The 16,891-nt window shown below is 43.6% G+C and overlaps 1 protein-coding gene across 1 annotated transcript in view; it reads right to left on the bottom strand.

The window, feature by feature from the left end:
- The window catches only part of si:dkeyp-72e1.9 (syntaxin-binding protein 4), a 66,037-nt gene that overhangs the window by 17,166 nt on the left and 31,980 nt on the right, over positions 1-16,891 (bottom strand). Inside the window, exons 9-14 of the mRNA XM_068003065.1 lie at positions 15,152-15,284; positions 12,402-12,508; positions 11,161-11,311; positions 9,363-9,435; positions 6,718-6,812; positions 3,635-3,731 (exon numbers count right to left, since the gene is read on the bottom strand). Coding sequence (XP_067859166.1) covers positions 3,635-3,731; positions 6,718-6,812; positions 9,363-9,435; positions 11,161-11,311; positions 12,402-12,508; positions 15,152-15,284 — 656 coding nt within the window. The remainder of the gene's footprint in view (positions 1-3,634; positions 3,732-6,717; positions 6,813-9,362; positions 9,436-11,160; positions 11,312-12,401; positions 12,509-15,151; positions 15,285-16,891) is intronic.

Genomic DNA, 16,891 nt, shown 5'->3' with positions numbered 1-16,891 from the left:
GAAGAGGTGCCAACTATGAGGCCCTTTCCCCCCGCCAAAAGGAAAGGGGGGGGGGGGGGCGGGGGCGGGGGCATTCCATCCTCGCCCCAGTGATTACCATCACTCCTCTCCTGGTGGTCCCTGGGGGCGGTGGAATCAGTGGTAGAAGGCAGGGAAAAGTGGAGACGTGCTGGGTCCCGCCATAATTTGCATGTGGCGGGCAGGGAATGGGAAGCTGGCAGCCTTTTCCCAGCTGGGGCGGGGAGAGGTAAATCAAGGCCGAGGCAGTGGTAGGCCTCACTGTTCCATTTTCCAGCTGTTTCTGTCGCTATCCTGTCCGAATTGGAGCAAAATCCAGGTTCTAGGATCTTCTGATGATTTTTCCATTCTGCAAAACTATCTCATTGGATTCTATCTGCTTTTATTTTGGCTGGGGTGAGGGGCAGGGAATTGGGTGAGTAGATTCAACTACCTTTAACCCGTCATCTATTTTCCACCTTTTCAAAAATAATACACCTGTGTAACATTTGCAAGACAGAAGATATGTGACAGGGAAGAGTTATGACACACAATGAGTGAACTGACTGTACACGTACGTGGGAAATGGTGAGTGGCTTATTCCTCATCATAAAGTGAATTTAACACCTTCCCATTGCATGCTGTATAACAGGAGTGCGTCAACAAATACCTGTTTCATTATAATTTGACTTTTACCTTTTACAAAAAGTGTTGAGACTGCTTTGTAGAGACAGAGGGCTTGATTTTTACTCCGCCTACCTGGCAGAAACCACACGGGGTTGGGGGGTGGGGTGGGGTGGGGGGGTTGGTGCTGGTAGTTAAAATGGAGCAGAGGGATTTGACCACTCCTTTCCCGCCCCGATCTGGCGGCAAGGACGCCTGCCCCAAGCCGGAAGGGGCCCCTTTAAATATGCAGATCGGGCTCCAAAGATGTAATCGGGACCTGATCTGCTATTTTAACCTGAGGCCTGAGCAAGGGAGCAGTGGTGAAACAGGAGCAAGGTAAGTTTTAAATGTTTTTTTTTAAGTTTCCCTGTGGGCCAAGAGGAGCAGCAATGCTCCTCCAGACCCCACAAGGAAACCTTGGGCCTCCCCTGCTTTGGGCTTCCACCTCCATCCGGGATTTCTGCACGTGGCCTGAACCCCCCCCCAAAGAAAAGTTCAATTTTAAAAAAAATCTATCAAACATCCCCCTTTCACGGGGGGCTGAGGGGGAACATGGCTGGGTTTGGGCCATGCACAAGGATTTCTAGCTGCATGAGGCAGGCGGGTGCTGGAGATGTGCCCATAGTGCGCCCGCCTGCCCCATGCAAATTAGGTGCCCTCCCATTGACCCTGCAAGCTCAGTGTTGGAGGGCACTGGTGGGTGCGATGCCAGTATAATCTCTGGGATCGGATGCCGAGGCATTCAGGATGATTGGTTGTATCTAAATGTTTTTACTTCACCGTAAGACTCGGTCTATTGTTCTTTCCATTCCCTCGTCTCCACCAACTGTGGCTTAGACCACCATCTACTTCTGCCCTCCATTTCTGCCCCACTGAAAGGGCTACGAAGAGATGGAAGAGTGATCTGGAGAAGACTCTCCCTCCAACCCTCTCTCCCTCCCCGTGAAGAATCACCTGACCTCCACCTGACATTTCCCAACAGTTACATCACTGAGATCAGGAAGGTCAGGTTATAGTCCAACAGTTTTATTTGAAAATCACAAGCTTTCGGAGGCTTTCTCCTTCGTCAGGTGAAGTGTGGTATTCCTTGAAGGTTACCGCATTTATAGTCAGAGAACAATACCTGGTGATTACAGATAATCTTTCCAGCTGCCCATTGTCAAGGCAATCAAAGTGTTCAGAGAGATGTTACATACAGGACTACCGAATATACAAACGGCCAGAACAAAAGACAGAGAGAGAGAGAGAGAAACATCCGAAAGGAAGAGAACGGATCATTCTCTCTCTTTCTCTTCCTTTCGGATGTTTCTCTCTCTCTCATCTTTTGTTCTGGCCGTTTGTATATTCGGTAGTCCTGTATGTAACATCTCTCTGAACACTTTGATTGCCTTGACAATGGGCAGCTGGAAAGATTATCTGTAATCACCAGGTATTGTTCTCTGACTATAAATGCGGTAACCTTCAAGGAATACCACACTTCACCTGACGAAGGAGAAAGCCTCCGAAAGCTTGTGATTTTCAAATAAAACTGTTGGACTATAACCTGACCTTCCTGATCTCAGTGATGTAACTGTTGGGAAATGTCAGGTGGAGGTCAGGTGATTCTTCACGGGGAGGGAGAGAGGGTTGGAGGGAGAGTCTTCTCCAGATCACTCTTCCATCTCTTCGTAGCCCTTTCAGTGGGGCAGAAATGGAGGGCAGAAGTAGATGGTGCATTGGCCCAGACGTTTCTAAATTAACATCGGTGCTGGAATAGGTTTAAAAACAGGTTCCCGCCATCATCGTCAAAAAGTTAAATGTTTGTTTTATTTAAATACTTTAGAGGACAGATATGAGCCACCTGGATCACTCTTATGTGCCCTTCACTGGCGGGCTCAAGAACAGGATTGACAGAAAGATGGGAGTCGGTATACCCCTCCCCCTCTCCAACCAGGGCAGTATTGATTAATGGAGACTACCGAAAGAGGGCTAGAGGATAAATTAGAAAAAAAATGACGGTAAATTAAGCACTGATTCTGATTTTTTGTGATATAAATAAGAAGCACATACTCTTATGATTAAAATACTGCAAATATTTCTGTGGTGGGGGAACAGAATGAAACAGATTTCTTTCATTTGTTATATCAGTTTCCTTGCTAAAAGATACCGAGAGATATGAATTTAAATAGAAGAGTACAACTTTGGAGGATGTATGTAGGTCCGTCATTTTCCAATATGCGCTGGTGGTGGGGGAAGCTCTTCCTCGATGCACATAGTTGGGCAATTTAGGCATAAGAATAAAGGCCCTACTTTTCCTAAGGTAGAATACTGGTTCAGAGTTTCTATCTCAGTCTTGACTCTTAGCTGAGTTGCATTCGGTGGGAAAGTTTTTCAGTTCCCAGCCAGGCCTTTAGGTGGAGCACTTTGTGATAGTAAGCTGTACTTTCCACATTCACCTGAGGAAGGAGGAAGCCTCCGAAAGCTTGTGAATTTCAAATAAAATTGTTGGACTATAACTTGGTGTTGTAAAATTGTTTACAATTGTCAACCCCAGTCCATCACCGGCATCTCCACATCAAAGCTGTACCTGAACAGACAAGGAGGGAATGCTAATGTGCCCAGTTGCAGCCCATGGAGACTCATTTCTTCTTATTTTTAATTTTAAAAAATTCATTCTCGAGATGTGGGCATCGCTGGCTAGGCCGGCATTTATTGTCCATCCCTCGTTACCCTTGAGAAGGTGGTGCTGGGCCTTCTTCTTGAACCGCTGCAGTCTGTGCGGTGAAGGTCTTCCCACAGTGCTGCTAGGTAGGGATAATAATAACATTGCTAATAATGAATCCACACTGATAACAGTCACAGAAAATTCCACCTCACCTTACCTGCTGGGGGGTAATGTATGGGTGGAATAACACCAGTGGAGAACTGATGGGGGAAAGAACGCTAACAAAAAGAAAAAAAAGAGTTATTTTAATTGAAAGCCCATCTTTACCTCCAAAGGCCACAGTTCCCTGTGAATCATTTGTGAGGCCCTGCCTCAGCATTCTTCTTTGTTCTTCTGTCACATTTAGTCCAAGGTACTTCAGTGCCTACAACAAAGAGGATACTGTGACAGTCAAAAGTACAGTGAGAGTGTAATATTAATGTGGTTAACCTGTACCAAGCCTAACCTGTATCAGAATATAAACTGCATGCAATATAATACAGCTGTACTTACAACTACTACACATTCTCAGGTGGCTTGCTTATTTTGTAGCCTCTTCTCTGCAATTGGGAAACTCTCAGCCAAGAAAGAAGGCAAGTGAAAGTGTGAATTTTTACAGATTTGACACCAGTACTGTTGTGAGAATCAATTAACAGTCACTGCATCTCATGGGTCGTTGCCATTCTCAAAGATCTGTGACCAACTGACTAAAGTCTCAACTCTGGTACATGGTACAAAGAAAACAAACCCTAGTATGTGCACACTTCATCCTGCATCTTGAATCAGTTCAATTTTGTCCCAGAAATGAACTGTCAACAATAGCCCTGAATTTTTTCGCACTTGCTGCTGCTGCGCTGCCGTGACTTTGCCGGAAGTGGAACACTCTTCCCCCTCCCCTCCTCCAGACCTGGCAACCAGCACCTCAGCTTGCATCATCTTTTAGGGGGCAGGCGCCCCAGATGTGTACCTAGTGGTGTGGTATGGGTGCCCTCCATTGGTAGGGTAATGAGGGAACATCCCCCAGACCCTTGAATGTCCACCAAGCTTGGTGGGGGAGGTTCCCAGTGAGCATAGTCAAGCCTTCAGTGCTAATGTAACTTTAAATTGAAATATCTTAGTTGAGTTTTTCTTTGTTCCAATAACTTCATAAGTTCTATTGATTTTACAATAAAATGTGTGTGGGAAATGAGGCTTTGTTATTGCAGAAATGGTCATTTATTCTAGAGTGTTCTAAATAATTGACTCCATGGTCAGAGGATTGTGATAATTAGCTCCCTTAGTAACCTGGCAGTAAGTCCCGAGTCCGGTCTCCAGCTTACACTTAAGGAGATCTGATCTGTTCTGGTCCTCTTCTAATCTTATTTCTCAGAAAAATGATCTAGGTCAACCATGGGATTATGCAGTCAAGTTCAGATCTCCACTGACTCAACACTACTCAGTCAGTACGTGTGATAACAAGCACATAATGTGACAGACGTTCGATTTGTAACCTTCACAGAATTGTCAAGAAACGTGCCAAGGAATGACTTCAAAGAACTACTTTCCATTTTTTTCATGGGGTGGGGGTGAGAAGATGGATATTTCTTACATTTAAAACATGTATATTCTGAATCAAGGGTTTTAGTGCTATGGAACAAACAACTTATTCACTTTTGGTACTTAATGTTAGCATCATGCACTCCTCAAAATCGAGTACATGCAGAATTAATCTTTCCACTTGTGTCTCAGCTGAGACACAAGTGGAAAGATTAATTCTGCATGTACTTGATTTTGAGGAGTGCATGATGCCCCAGAGGAGCACACCCCAAAGACTGGAACTGTGTAACATTTCCATTTCCTACATCAGTCATCCTTCTGGCCTCTCTGAGCAAGACTGAATGAAGTGCTTGGATTTAAACCCATGTCCCTGATGAAAAGGCAGTGTTTGAGCCCACTGTATCTCAGTCCACAGCCTAGATGTCCCATTTTGCATTTAAGGAGGATATCAAGCTTCACCAGGAACTGTATCTTACACTCTCCATCAACCCTCAGAGCCCCACTATAATACTATTAAATGTAATTTAAACATTAATGGCCTGTAAATTGCTCTGAGCAGGGAACCAACAGTGCTCGTGGTGCATTGGATTTAAATTCACCCACTAAGTTACCACATTCTTTTAGGCGGCAACTTCCATGAAATGCGAGTTCAAAAAACTGCAGTGTTATTTCCCGGGTTATGTGAGCGGGGAAAGGATCTCTATGTCTCCTCAACCAATCAGCTTGAAGCAAGCCACGCTGTGAGAACCAGGAAATGAAACTCATTCACAAATTGCGCAGTCTAAAAACCAGGAAGTGCCCGATAAGGTTAGTAAATGCACTATAAAATGAGATAGAGAAAGCCAAATAAAGAGAGGGTAAGATCGAAAGACTGAGATAAAAGAAAGAAAAAGTAAAAACATTTTTTTAACATTTTTAAATTTAAAATTCTTTTTTTTAAATGTCCAAAAACTATTGAAATCAGGAGTAATGAGACTCCTCATTTTTAAAAGTTAATTTTCAGGGCCAGAGAGGTTGTTTGGCAGTCATTAATACTTACCATGCCGTTAAAAGTTAGTTTAGACCTAAAAAACTCAGTGTACCTTTTTTTGTGGCGATATTAGTTAGTTTCCAGTTGGGCAGGAGAGCAAGTTCACGGTGGTCCATTGATTGCAGCCGGTGAGGTGCCTTTAGCGTGAAGCTTTCAGATCACCGGTGAATCAGGAAGAGCAAGTTCCGGATGTCCCCATTTCATGCTCTTCCATTTTCGCTGAAATAACGGTGAGCCCTGATAGCTTCACCGTTATTTGAAGAACAATTTCCGAGCCATTGCATTTCACAAATCAATATTGACATGTTGCCATTTTTTTTGCCAAAAGGTTTCAATATTGGGAAATATTTTGACATTATTAAGAGTTTGAGGAATAGCAGAGATCATGAAATCAGCAATGTATTAGCAAATTAACCAGCTTTAAGATTTGAAAATTTGCTGTATTCAAAACACATTCATATTTCCACAGTGTGGTCGAATCAAAGGACAGTGCTGTGCAGTAATGTCAGGTAAACGTTCTCACCATCACAGCTCTATTTCTCATATTTTCTCCGATCTTGTTTGACTAAGTCAAATAAAGTCAGGGTCAAACCTATATGAACCTATAGCCCATGTGTTTTAATGTCTGATTTTGATAGCTATGTCTTAGTATTCAGGCAAATTTAATATTTTTTTTTCTCCTGAATCCCTATCTCCAAACTTGTTTGCTCACTGTAATTGCAAAGGAAAAGGAGGCTGTAGCAGAAGGAGGAAGAGAAATAGTATGAAAAGAAAATGGAGAGAGGCACGTACAAAAGACGCTTACCAATTCGAGTTTATCCATCTTTAACCGAACATGAGGATCCAGAGAGACTTTTTGTTTGATACTGGGCACTTCTTTCGGAATGGATGTTTTGGCAGCTGTAGGGGGAAGAATGAAAGTTTTTTATTATTGGAAAGACAAAATTACACATGCTAATTTGTGACAAATCCAACGTCCTTTAGAATGTTAAATGTTCTAAACTCTCAAACTCTGCTGGGATTCCAAAATGTGCTGGATTCTACTTAGATCTTGGTTTCAGGCCTGGACCAATTTTAAATCCCATGGGCCTAACAAATAGCTGTTATTCCCTCAAAAGACCCGCTGCTCCCTCAAAACTGGAAGAAGCATTATGACCCCACATCCTTTACAATCAGGAGTATACCGGAAACAACTTAAGTCAGTAACATTTCCCTTTTAATACCTCTCCATAAGATGCCAGATTTGGCACAGTGGTAGCACTATCACCTCTGAAGGGCATGGGTTCTAAGGCCCTCTCCAGAGATGTCAGCATGTATTCTAGGCTGACAATTCAGTGCAGTACTGAGGGTGAACTACACTGTCGGAGTTGCCATCTTTCGGATGAGATGTTAAACCAAGGCCCCATTTGCCCTCTCAGGTGATGTAAAAGATGTCATGGCACTATTTGAAGAAGAGCAGAAGAGTTCTTGTGGTGTCCTGACCAATACCACTAAGAAACAGATTATCTGGTCATTGCTGTTTGTGAGATCTTGCTGTGTATGAATTAGCTGCTGGATTTCCCAACATTACAACAGTGGCTACACTTCAAAAAAGTAATTAATTGCTGTGAAGTGCTTTGGGATGTCCTGAGGTCATGAATCATAGAATCATAGAAAGTTATGGCACAGAAGGAGGCCATTCGGCCCATCGTGTCCATGCCGGCCGAAAACGAGCTATCCAGCTTAATCCCACTTTCCAGTACTTGGTCCATAGCCCTGTAGGTTACAGCACTTCAAGTGCACATCCAAGTACTTTTTAAATGAGTTGAGGGTTTCTGCCCCTATCAACCTTTCAGCCAATGAGTTCCAGACCCCCACCACTCTCTGGGTGAAAAGAATTCTCCTCAGCTCCCCTCTAATCCTTCTACCAATTACTTTAAATATATGCCCCCTGGTCACTGACCCCTCTGCTAAGGGAAATAGATCCTCCCTATCCATTCTATCAAGTCCAGTGATAATTTTATATACCTCAATTAAATCTCCCTTCAGCCTCCTCTGTTCCAAAGAAAACAACCCCAGCCTATCCAATCTTTTCTCATAGCTAAAATTCTCCAGCCCTGGCAACATCCTCGTAAATCTCCTCTGTACCCTCTCTAGTGCAATCAGATTTTTCCTATAATGTGGTGACCAGAACTGTACGCAGTACTCAAGCTGTGGCCTAACCAATGTTTTATACAGTTCTAGCATAACCTCCCTGCTCTAATATTCTATGCCTCGGCTAATAAAGGAAAGTATCCTGTATGCCTTTTTAACCACCTTATCTACCTGTCCTGCTACCTTCAGGGATCTGAGGACATGCACTCCAAGGTCCCTCTCTTCCTCTACATCTCTCAGTATCCTCCCATTTATTGTGTACTCCCTTGCCTTGTTTGCCCTCCTCAAATACATTACCTCACACTTCTCCAGATTGAAAACCATTTGCGACTTTTCTGCCACCTGACCAGCCTACTGATATCTTCCTGCAGTCTATAGCTTTCCTCCTCACTATCAACCACACGGCCAATTTTTGTATCATCTGCAAACTTCTTGATCAAGCCCCCCACATTCAAGTCCAAATCATTAATATCTATCACAAAAAGCAAAGGACCTAGTACTGAGCCTTGCGGAACCCCACTGGAAACAGCCTTCCAGTCGCAAAAGGCCCTATATACAAATGCAAGCTTTTTCTTTCTATAAAAGGACAGGTCAGATATGAATAATTTTCTTATTTGTAAATTCTGTGATTATTTATCTACATATTAGGTACAGGAAACAACTGATGTGGAACTTATTTGCCAAGAGGTGGATTTTAACTCGGAAAACTGCTTCGGGGTCCGATTCACACAATAGAACCCCAATTTTTTTTAAATTTAGGCAGCGGCCGCCTCATCCGCCTGCAAAACCCTGTGGGTTAATTGTCGGGAATGATTGGAATCTGCGCGGGTCAGTAACCTGCTCCTATTTAACTGCCTATCTGCCTGGTTTCTGCCGGACAGGTAGGGTTAAAATCGACACCTTGGTGTCTGTTCTGATACAATAGCCAAAATCAGGTGACTGACCGGCCAGACAAGAGAACTAGAACTTGGACAGGCCGACCACACAGACAAGCGAGTCACACAGCAGAACCGAAGCCTGGACTGGCTGGCCACACAATCCATTCATTCCTGATTCAGCCAAACATGCATAGATAGCTAAACGACAACTGGTTGAAGGACCCTCTTCAACTTTCTACCGAGCACATTTGGGCTTGGATGAGAAGACCTTGTGGCATTTTATGGAGTTATATGAGTTTGACCACAAACAAGGTGGGTGGAAGTGAGGAAGAACTGGAGAAACAGGCCATTGCTTGGGAAATGTTTTTCTAAAATCATGTAGACCAAAGAAGTTCTGAAGATGAAAAGCTTTGTCCCATACCAAGCTGAGACTAGATACCTGAAGCATTGAGCTCTGGTGGGCAGATGTCTGGTGACTGGGAAGGCACAAGAAAGTGGTCTTCATGTCGGGGCTGTAGAGAAAAATACAAAGAGTACATGATTAGCGCAAACATTTTATAATACAATGTGTAGGTACTTATTACGCTGGGGTGAAGGACCATAAACCAAAGGTCAGCACAGTAACAGATCCATATGCTGCTGATTTAGTAAGTCACGTTCATAAGTTTTAAAAATAGATATGTTTCTTGCCCCTCAATTTTTCTCCCTCCTCTCCTGGGCAGCTACTCATTTTGGGAGTACAGTTCTACAGGTGCCAGGGATCCTCTGGTACTTCACCCAGATGCTCATTATTCATATATGAACCTAGACAGTGAGCATCAGCAGGTCATTCAACCATAGAGGCCAATCCGTTCTCACCTGATGTCTGCACATGCGCCTTTGAGAAGGAGACACTAGACAACAGCATTAGGGCTCCTAATTCAGATCAGCTAACTCAGCAGAGACCAGAGATTGCATTAGGGGCCATTGACAGGAGCAGGCGAGGAGTAACTAGCCTCCTACTGGATGAACAAAGTTGCAGGGGCCCAAAAAGGCAGAATATTAATTTTTAAAAAATTATATTTCTATCTACATCATGTAATTTTAAATTAGATGCCTTGCATCGATAATACAGGGAATGCACTTAAAAATGGTACTTGTAAGTCTTACCATGATGTTTGCTAGTTCCTAAGGTTTAAAAAAAAACTGGGGCCGAATTTACTTGGCCATTTCGACAGACTCTCACTGTAATTCCAGTGGTTTTTTGAGCCTGCTATCTTTAAAATGTATTGGCTTTTGGTAACTAACTTATTATCTTGACACAGCCATCCTGCACACTGATGACTCCAGCCATGATGCTCATTCTACCTTCATCTACAGAGTGCTATGGTACTTCAAGTGATAACCTAATTCATTCTCTGTCTCTGTCTTTATTGCTGTCTGAAAAGAAAGAACTTGCATTTATATAGCGCCTTTCATGAACTCAGGACTTCCCAAGGCACTTTACAACCAATGAAGTACTTTTGAAGTGCAGTCACTGTTGTAATATAGGAAACACGGCAGCCAATTTGCACACAGCAAGGTCCCACAAACAGCAATGTGATGATGACCAGATTATATGTCTTTAGGTGTTGGTTGAGATATAAATATAGGCCAGGACACTGGGGAGAACTCCCCTGCTCATCTTCGAGACGAGGCCTCAGTTTAACGTCTCATCTGAAAGATGGCACCTCCGACAGTGGAGCACTCCCTCAGCACTGCACTGGAGTGTCAGCCTAGATTTTGTGCTCAAGTCCCTAGAGTGGGACTTGAATCCATGAATAAGATTACATGTTGGGACAAAAAGCTGGTGAAACTGTTTTTTTCTTAACACAGAGGATTGTGAGGCTGTGAAATGCACTACTGGAGTTAGTGATTGAAGCAGAGACAATGGGGGTAATTCTCACTATTGTTATACACCCCGCCTGAAATCAAGGGAAAGGAAAAATTGAGCATGGTGTATAACGGGCAAGCAGATACACTACCGCCAGTTTCCCTCCATTGCTGAAAGTAAAAATTACCCCCCACCCCCTGTCAACATTTAAGAAGAGATTGGACAGGTGGTTGGAGGAAAGGGGGACAATATGGGAATATGGGAACAGGGCAGGCACATGGAATTAGGATTACTTCTTGTGTGGAGGATAAACACCAGCAAGGGCTGCCTGTTTCCGTTTTGTAATTTCTATATAGTTCTTAAATGTAAGATCCATTCTACTGACCTTGGGTGTTCTCACATGGACCTTCAGCCTGCAGGAACTGTAGCCATTTCCAGCGTTCTTCTGAGCTGTGTGGTCCCCATTCTGTAATGAGGTACCAGGATGTAAAGGCCCTTTGCCTGGTAAAAAGGCAATTGTTACATTGCCCTCATTCCTTTAAATAAATTATATAAAAAAAAAATAAAAAGCACAATTACAAACTTACTGGGATATTATTATATGGAATACTCCACAGCAGGTATCTTCTAAAATGGATTTGCCAAATGGTGTGTTTTAAAACCAGTTTAGCTTCAAACCGGCAATGTAATGCGGTTTAACTAAACATGAACAGGCTCGGCTGGTCCACACACAGTTAAACTTAAGGCTTTTCCACAATGACATGAACTTTACAGGCCATATTTTACTTTCAGAAGGATAGTAAGAGCCTGAGGCCCACAGAGTTTCCCTTGACTTCAATGAAAAGGAAAACCGGGCGATTTTTTGATAAGGTGCCCGCTTCTACACCAATGATGCAGGGCCCTAGAAAGTTCTGCCCAGTGTGTGGAGAATGATCACGGATGTGAAACAACAGCCTCATTCCATGGCAAAGTGTGCTGGGCCTCCAACTCACTGTGCCATCTTTATGTTTAAGGAGAGTAGACTTTACCTTCAGAACTATTAACAATAACCTAATACAAATATAAAGAGAAAGTAACGTATTTCTCATGGTATCCAACATTTCACAGTTCTAAGTTAATTATATCTGGGAATCTCATAAGAAAGACTTGAAATTATGTACACCTTTCATGACCTCAACACATCCCAAAGCGCTTTACAGCCAATGAAGTATTTTGAAGCGTAGTCACTGTTGTAATGTAGGAAACGCAGTAGCCAATTTGCGTACAGCAAGTTCCTATAAAGAGCAATGAAATAAATGACCAGGTCATCTGTTTTTAAGAGTTGGTTGAGGGATAAATGTTGGTCAGGACACTGAGAGAACTCCCCCGCTCTTCCGAATAGTGCCGTAGGATCTTTTATGTCCACCTGAGAGGGCAAACGGGGCCTCAGTTTAACATCATCCAAAAGGTGACACCTCTGACAGTGCAGCACTCCCTCAGTACTACACTGAAATGTCAACCTGAAGTTTGTGCTCAAATCTCGAGAGTGGGCTCGAACCGATGAACTCCTGACTCAGAGGCGAGCGTACTACCGCCAAGCTGCAGCTGACACTTAATGACTCATGATATGTAAAATAGCCGTCTTACCTAAACATTATTTTATTGAGGATACTTCTGGCTTCCTCACACGTCACTCCGATCAGAGACTTTTTGTTAATGGCGATCAGCTGGTCTCCTGGACGAAGTTGGCCATTCTTCAAACAATGACAAGAAAATCCACTTAAAGATCAAGTAGACGATTGTAATTTTCATTATTTTAGCAGGAACATGCAGAGTTTCATCACTCGTTATCATGTCTGCACGATTATTCTGCTGTAACTCCATGATTTTCCAACGCGGTGTAGGCTCTTAAAATGTATATTTTCGGTGAATTTTTGTGCTTATCAAGGTAAGAAAAGTCGGTGCTGTGAAATGGAACAAATTTCCACTTTTGACAACCGGTGTCAGCATCAAGCGTGCTCAGGTCACGTATGACACAGTTAGGTACTGAGCAAAGGCCTCCTTACTCTCCCCCAACATTGTGCCTGAACCCAACCTCAGAAGAGCAACTCTACTCCGCTTGTGTGACATTACCATTTCCCGCACCGGGGGGTCGATTTTTGTCTTCAACACCTGGGCAGTAATCTGGAGGAGTGGATCGCTCACCCATTACAGAACCCACCTGATTTACATCCCACTGAAATGAATGGAATGAAAATCAGGCGGGTTCTATTGCAGGCGGAAGATCTGCGCTGCCAGATTACTACCCAGGTGAAGAAGATGAAAATCTATCCTGGGTCTCTTTAGGTCCGATTGCCAGTTTGGTGCCAATTTGTGCCGGGTTGTCTTTGCTGTGGGCCTATGCCCACTTGGCATCCCATTTGATTTCCCAAACTATTTTCATTTGGGAGCATTACAGCCGGCAGAAAGACTTTCATCTGATCAGACTTGGCTGGATTTAAACCCCCAGTACCAGAGGTGAAAGGATATTTAACCATCCGGACAACCTCATCATATTCAGCTTTCCTTATTAGGTGTCCATTCACCAGGATGGAGTACTGCACACACACCATTGTCGCATCTCATCAATTCTGATTATTTCCTCCTTCAGGGATCTTGGTATGATTTTTTAATTAAAATGTTACTATTAAGCTAAATTCAGTTCACTAGGGATTAAGATCCCCCACAGCAAGTTAAGGTGAGGAGCAATGATGTGTATTTAAGCCAGATGGATCAGTATGTGGAAGCTTGGGCTGAAAAGCATAATTTAGCGGTAAAACAATTGCACATTTTTCTCACATTCATCCAACAGACAGTACAGTCTATGAAATTGTAAAACATGCTATTCTTATTATTTATGACCTGATGCTTGGCTTATGACTTAATACAGGCAAAAAAAAGAACTAGTAATAGCAAATATTTGGAAATTGTGTCAATTAATATTAAGGGATCAATTTTTAGAATCAGTTGCAGGTAATCTGAACATACGGGGACCAATTTTTCTGCGCCTGCCCTGGTGCTGGACCTGTGCAGCAAACTCAAAGTACGTGATTCATGTCCAGGCCCAGGAGCAGCTAGAAGGCCCCAATCTCGGCGGTGCTCCTGTTGAAACATGTGTGTACACTGGATGTCAGTCTGCCTGAATACAGATGTTCTGGAAGATGATAAGAGTCAATGGGGGGTAATTTTGACTTTGGGCGATATCGGGAGAGATGTATAACAGGCGGTTGATCCCATATTGCCCGTTTCACAATATCATCCAAAGTCAAAATTACCCCTATTAACTCATCTCAGACAGGACATTGGGTGATTATGCTGATGTGGCTTCTTTCCTGTGAGCCATCCAGAGCCAGTGCATGGAAATGGCCCAATTCAATTGAGAATAGCAAAAGATGGTTTCTAGGTGGTCCCTAACCATGGTGGACAGTAGCTGGTTTAATTGACAGTCTTGCTGACCAACGCCTGGACAGCGAGGGGGTTGATTTCCTGTGCAGCTGAGAATAAAAGAGGAAAAACTCACACTTGGGGAGGTTGTCTACTAAAGCTGGTAAGGGGAGTTAGCACTAATGGGGCAAAGGTCTCTTCTATTAGAATAAGGCCAACCAGTCACAGGCAAAAGATACTGGTATGAAGAATATGTTCTAGCTCACAAGGAGAGTGTAGCATGCTTTGTTATTTTATATGTTACAGGAAGTGTTAAGGAATAAGTTAAAATTCACAATTAACTGCTTTGTTTTTTTATTATTCGGTCATGGGATGTGGGCGACGCTGGCAAGGCAAGCATTTATTGCCCATCCCTAATTGCCCTTGAGAAGGTGGTGGTGAGTCGTCTTCTTGAACCGCTGCAGTCGATGAGGTGTAGGTTCTCCCACAGTGCTGTTAGGTAGGGAGTCCACCTTTGAGAAGACTGAAGAAACGCACATGGGGGTACATGTGTGCTTACAATATTCAGTTCACTTAACACAGGGCTTCATTGTTAAGACCCCAGATTACGACATTGTGCGACTAGACATTGGGCAGTAAAACTAACCTCCTGATTGTAAAAGACGTGGGATCTGTTTACAGGAGACACCAGTGACACTGAACCTGAGAGTATATCTAGAGTACATCCAAAATCTGTAACAATCACCAAATAAGAGCATAACAGTTTGGGCTTGAATTTGAGCTCCAGATGAAAGATATAATCATCTAAAGGGCCCTGAAACAGTCAATTACAAGATCTCAAATGAGTTACTCAAACTTTAAATTGGCAAATATGAAAAATAAAGAATTAAGTCATTTTTTATTGATCTGACCTCAATAACATTTTGCAAATCTCCCTAATGGCCGGCCACCTGTCGCGATTATTTTGTTCTTACCTTCTGACAATCTCCCCCAGAGATGATATCTTCCACATACACTTTGGGTCCATCAGGCCTGTTGGATCCTCCTGTAACCATCAGTCTGAGTCCTGCCGATTTGGTGATGGTAATGAGCTGAATTCCATCATCACTATGGTAATCAAGAACAGAAAATAATCTAAAACACAAACTTTAATAAACAATAGTAAATACAGGTTCTTTAGAGACAAAAACATTGTGATTTGTCAAAATGCAATGACTATGTTCTTAAAGCAAAATTATGAAGCAAGTTCTGAGCCGGACCTCATGCATGTTTCTTCACATAGGGGATGGGGGAATGTTTTTCCAATTGCACTTCCTGACAGTATCAAGAATGCCTGGTTTGTCACAATTCATTACCAACACTGAGTTCCCCCACACTGCTGTCAAAGTAGCACCTTGTACATGCCAGCTAGCATGCTTGAGATGAAACAAATCCAGCAGCACTCCAGAGCAATGGCTGACATCTCATTGACTCAATCTGTCTCTGGTACCACTTGGTCTCAACAGAAGTGAGTACCTGCATTCAAACTTTCATTTTTCAACGACTGCCAACACTGTCAAATTGAGGGATGCTTCTTGGCATTGGGAGCATGTCACAGCTTCATACCAGCAGTATGTACTTTCTAAACAATCATTCAGGTTGTTTAATCTAGCTCCTTAATGTAAACCCATGTTCTCCCTTAGTTGACACACTGCCAAAGGTTTTCCTCCTCTCCCCCCTTAATTGTAGTACATCTCTGGCAGGGCAAACCTTTCACCTGCTGAGATGTAGATGCCTGACTGACTTTTTAAAAATTCGTTCATGGGATGTGGGCGTCGCTGGCGAGGCCAGCATTTATTGCCCATCCCTAATTGCCCTTGAGAAGGTGGTGGTGAGCCGCCTTCTTGAACCGCTGCAGTCCGTGTGGTGTCAGTTCTCCCACAGTGCTGTTAGGAAGGGAGTTCCAGGATTTTGACCCAGCGACGATGAAGGAACGGCGATATATCTCCAAGTCGGAATGGTGTGTGACTTGGAGGGAAACGTGCAGGTGGTGTTGTTCCCATGTGCCTGCTGCTCTTATCCTTCTAGGTTGTAGAGGTCGCGGGTTTGGGACGAGCTGTCGAAGAAACCTTGGCGAGTTGCTGCAGTGCATCCTGTGGATGGTATACACTGTAGCCACAGTGCGCTGGTGGTGAAGGGAGTGAATGTTTAGGGTGGTGGATGGGGTGCCAATCAAGCGGGCTGATTTGTCCTGGATGGTGTCGAGCTTCTTGAGTGTTGTTGGAGCTGCACTCATCCAGGCAAGTGGAGAGTATTCCATCACACTCCTGTCTTGTGCCTTGTGACTCTGGCCGTATTTCTGGCCCCGGGGTCATTTACATTTGGTGATGGTTTTCCGGCCTTTGCGAGGAGCCAGGCTGGAATGGGTGCAGAGACATGCTGAGGTAAGCCTTACTACAGCAGGAGAAAGAGGTGGCTAGCACGATTTTAGTATTACTGATGTTGAATGTGCACAGCAATAAGCTAAGAGCATTTGCACAAACTCCTCTTTATTTATAGTCCTGGGGATCCCTTTGCTGACCTCTGAATGCTCGATGCCAGAACCTAACAAGCTGCCCCAACAAATGAAGTTTGAAGAGTGCAAATGGTGGGAAACATGGCAGGGATAGGTTGCCCCGACAGACTTGGCTATGGAGAATGGTGGCGAGGCAGGAACTCAGCCGAGCACATCCTCA

Source organism: Heptranchias perlo, chromosome 22, assembly GCF_035084215.1.
Source record: "Heptranchias perlo isolate sHepPer1 chromosome 22, sHepPer1.hap1, whole genome shotgun sequence".
Taxonomy (NCBI): Eukaryota; Metazoa; Chordata; class Chondrichthyes; order Hexanchiformes; family Hexanchidae; genus Heptranchias; species Heptranchias perlo.
Note: the sequence above shows the minus strand (reverse complement) of the source record. Positions and strands in the feature narration are given on the sequence as shown.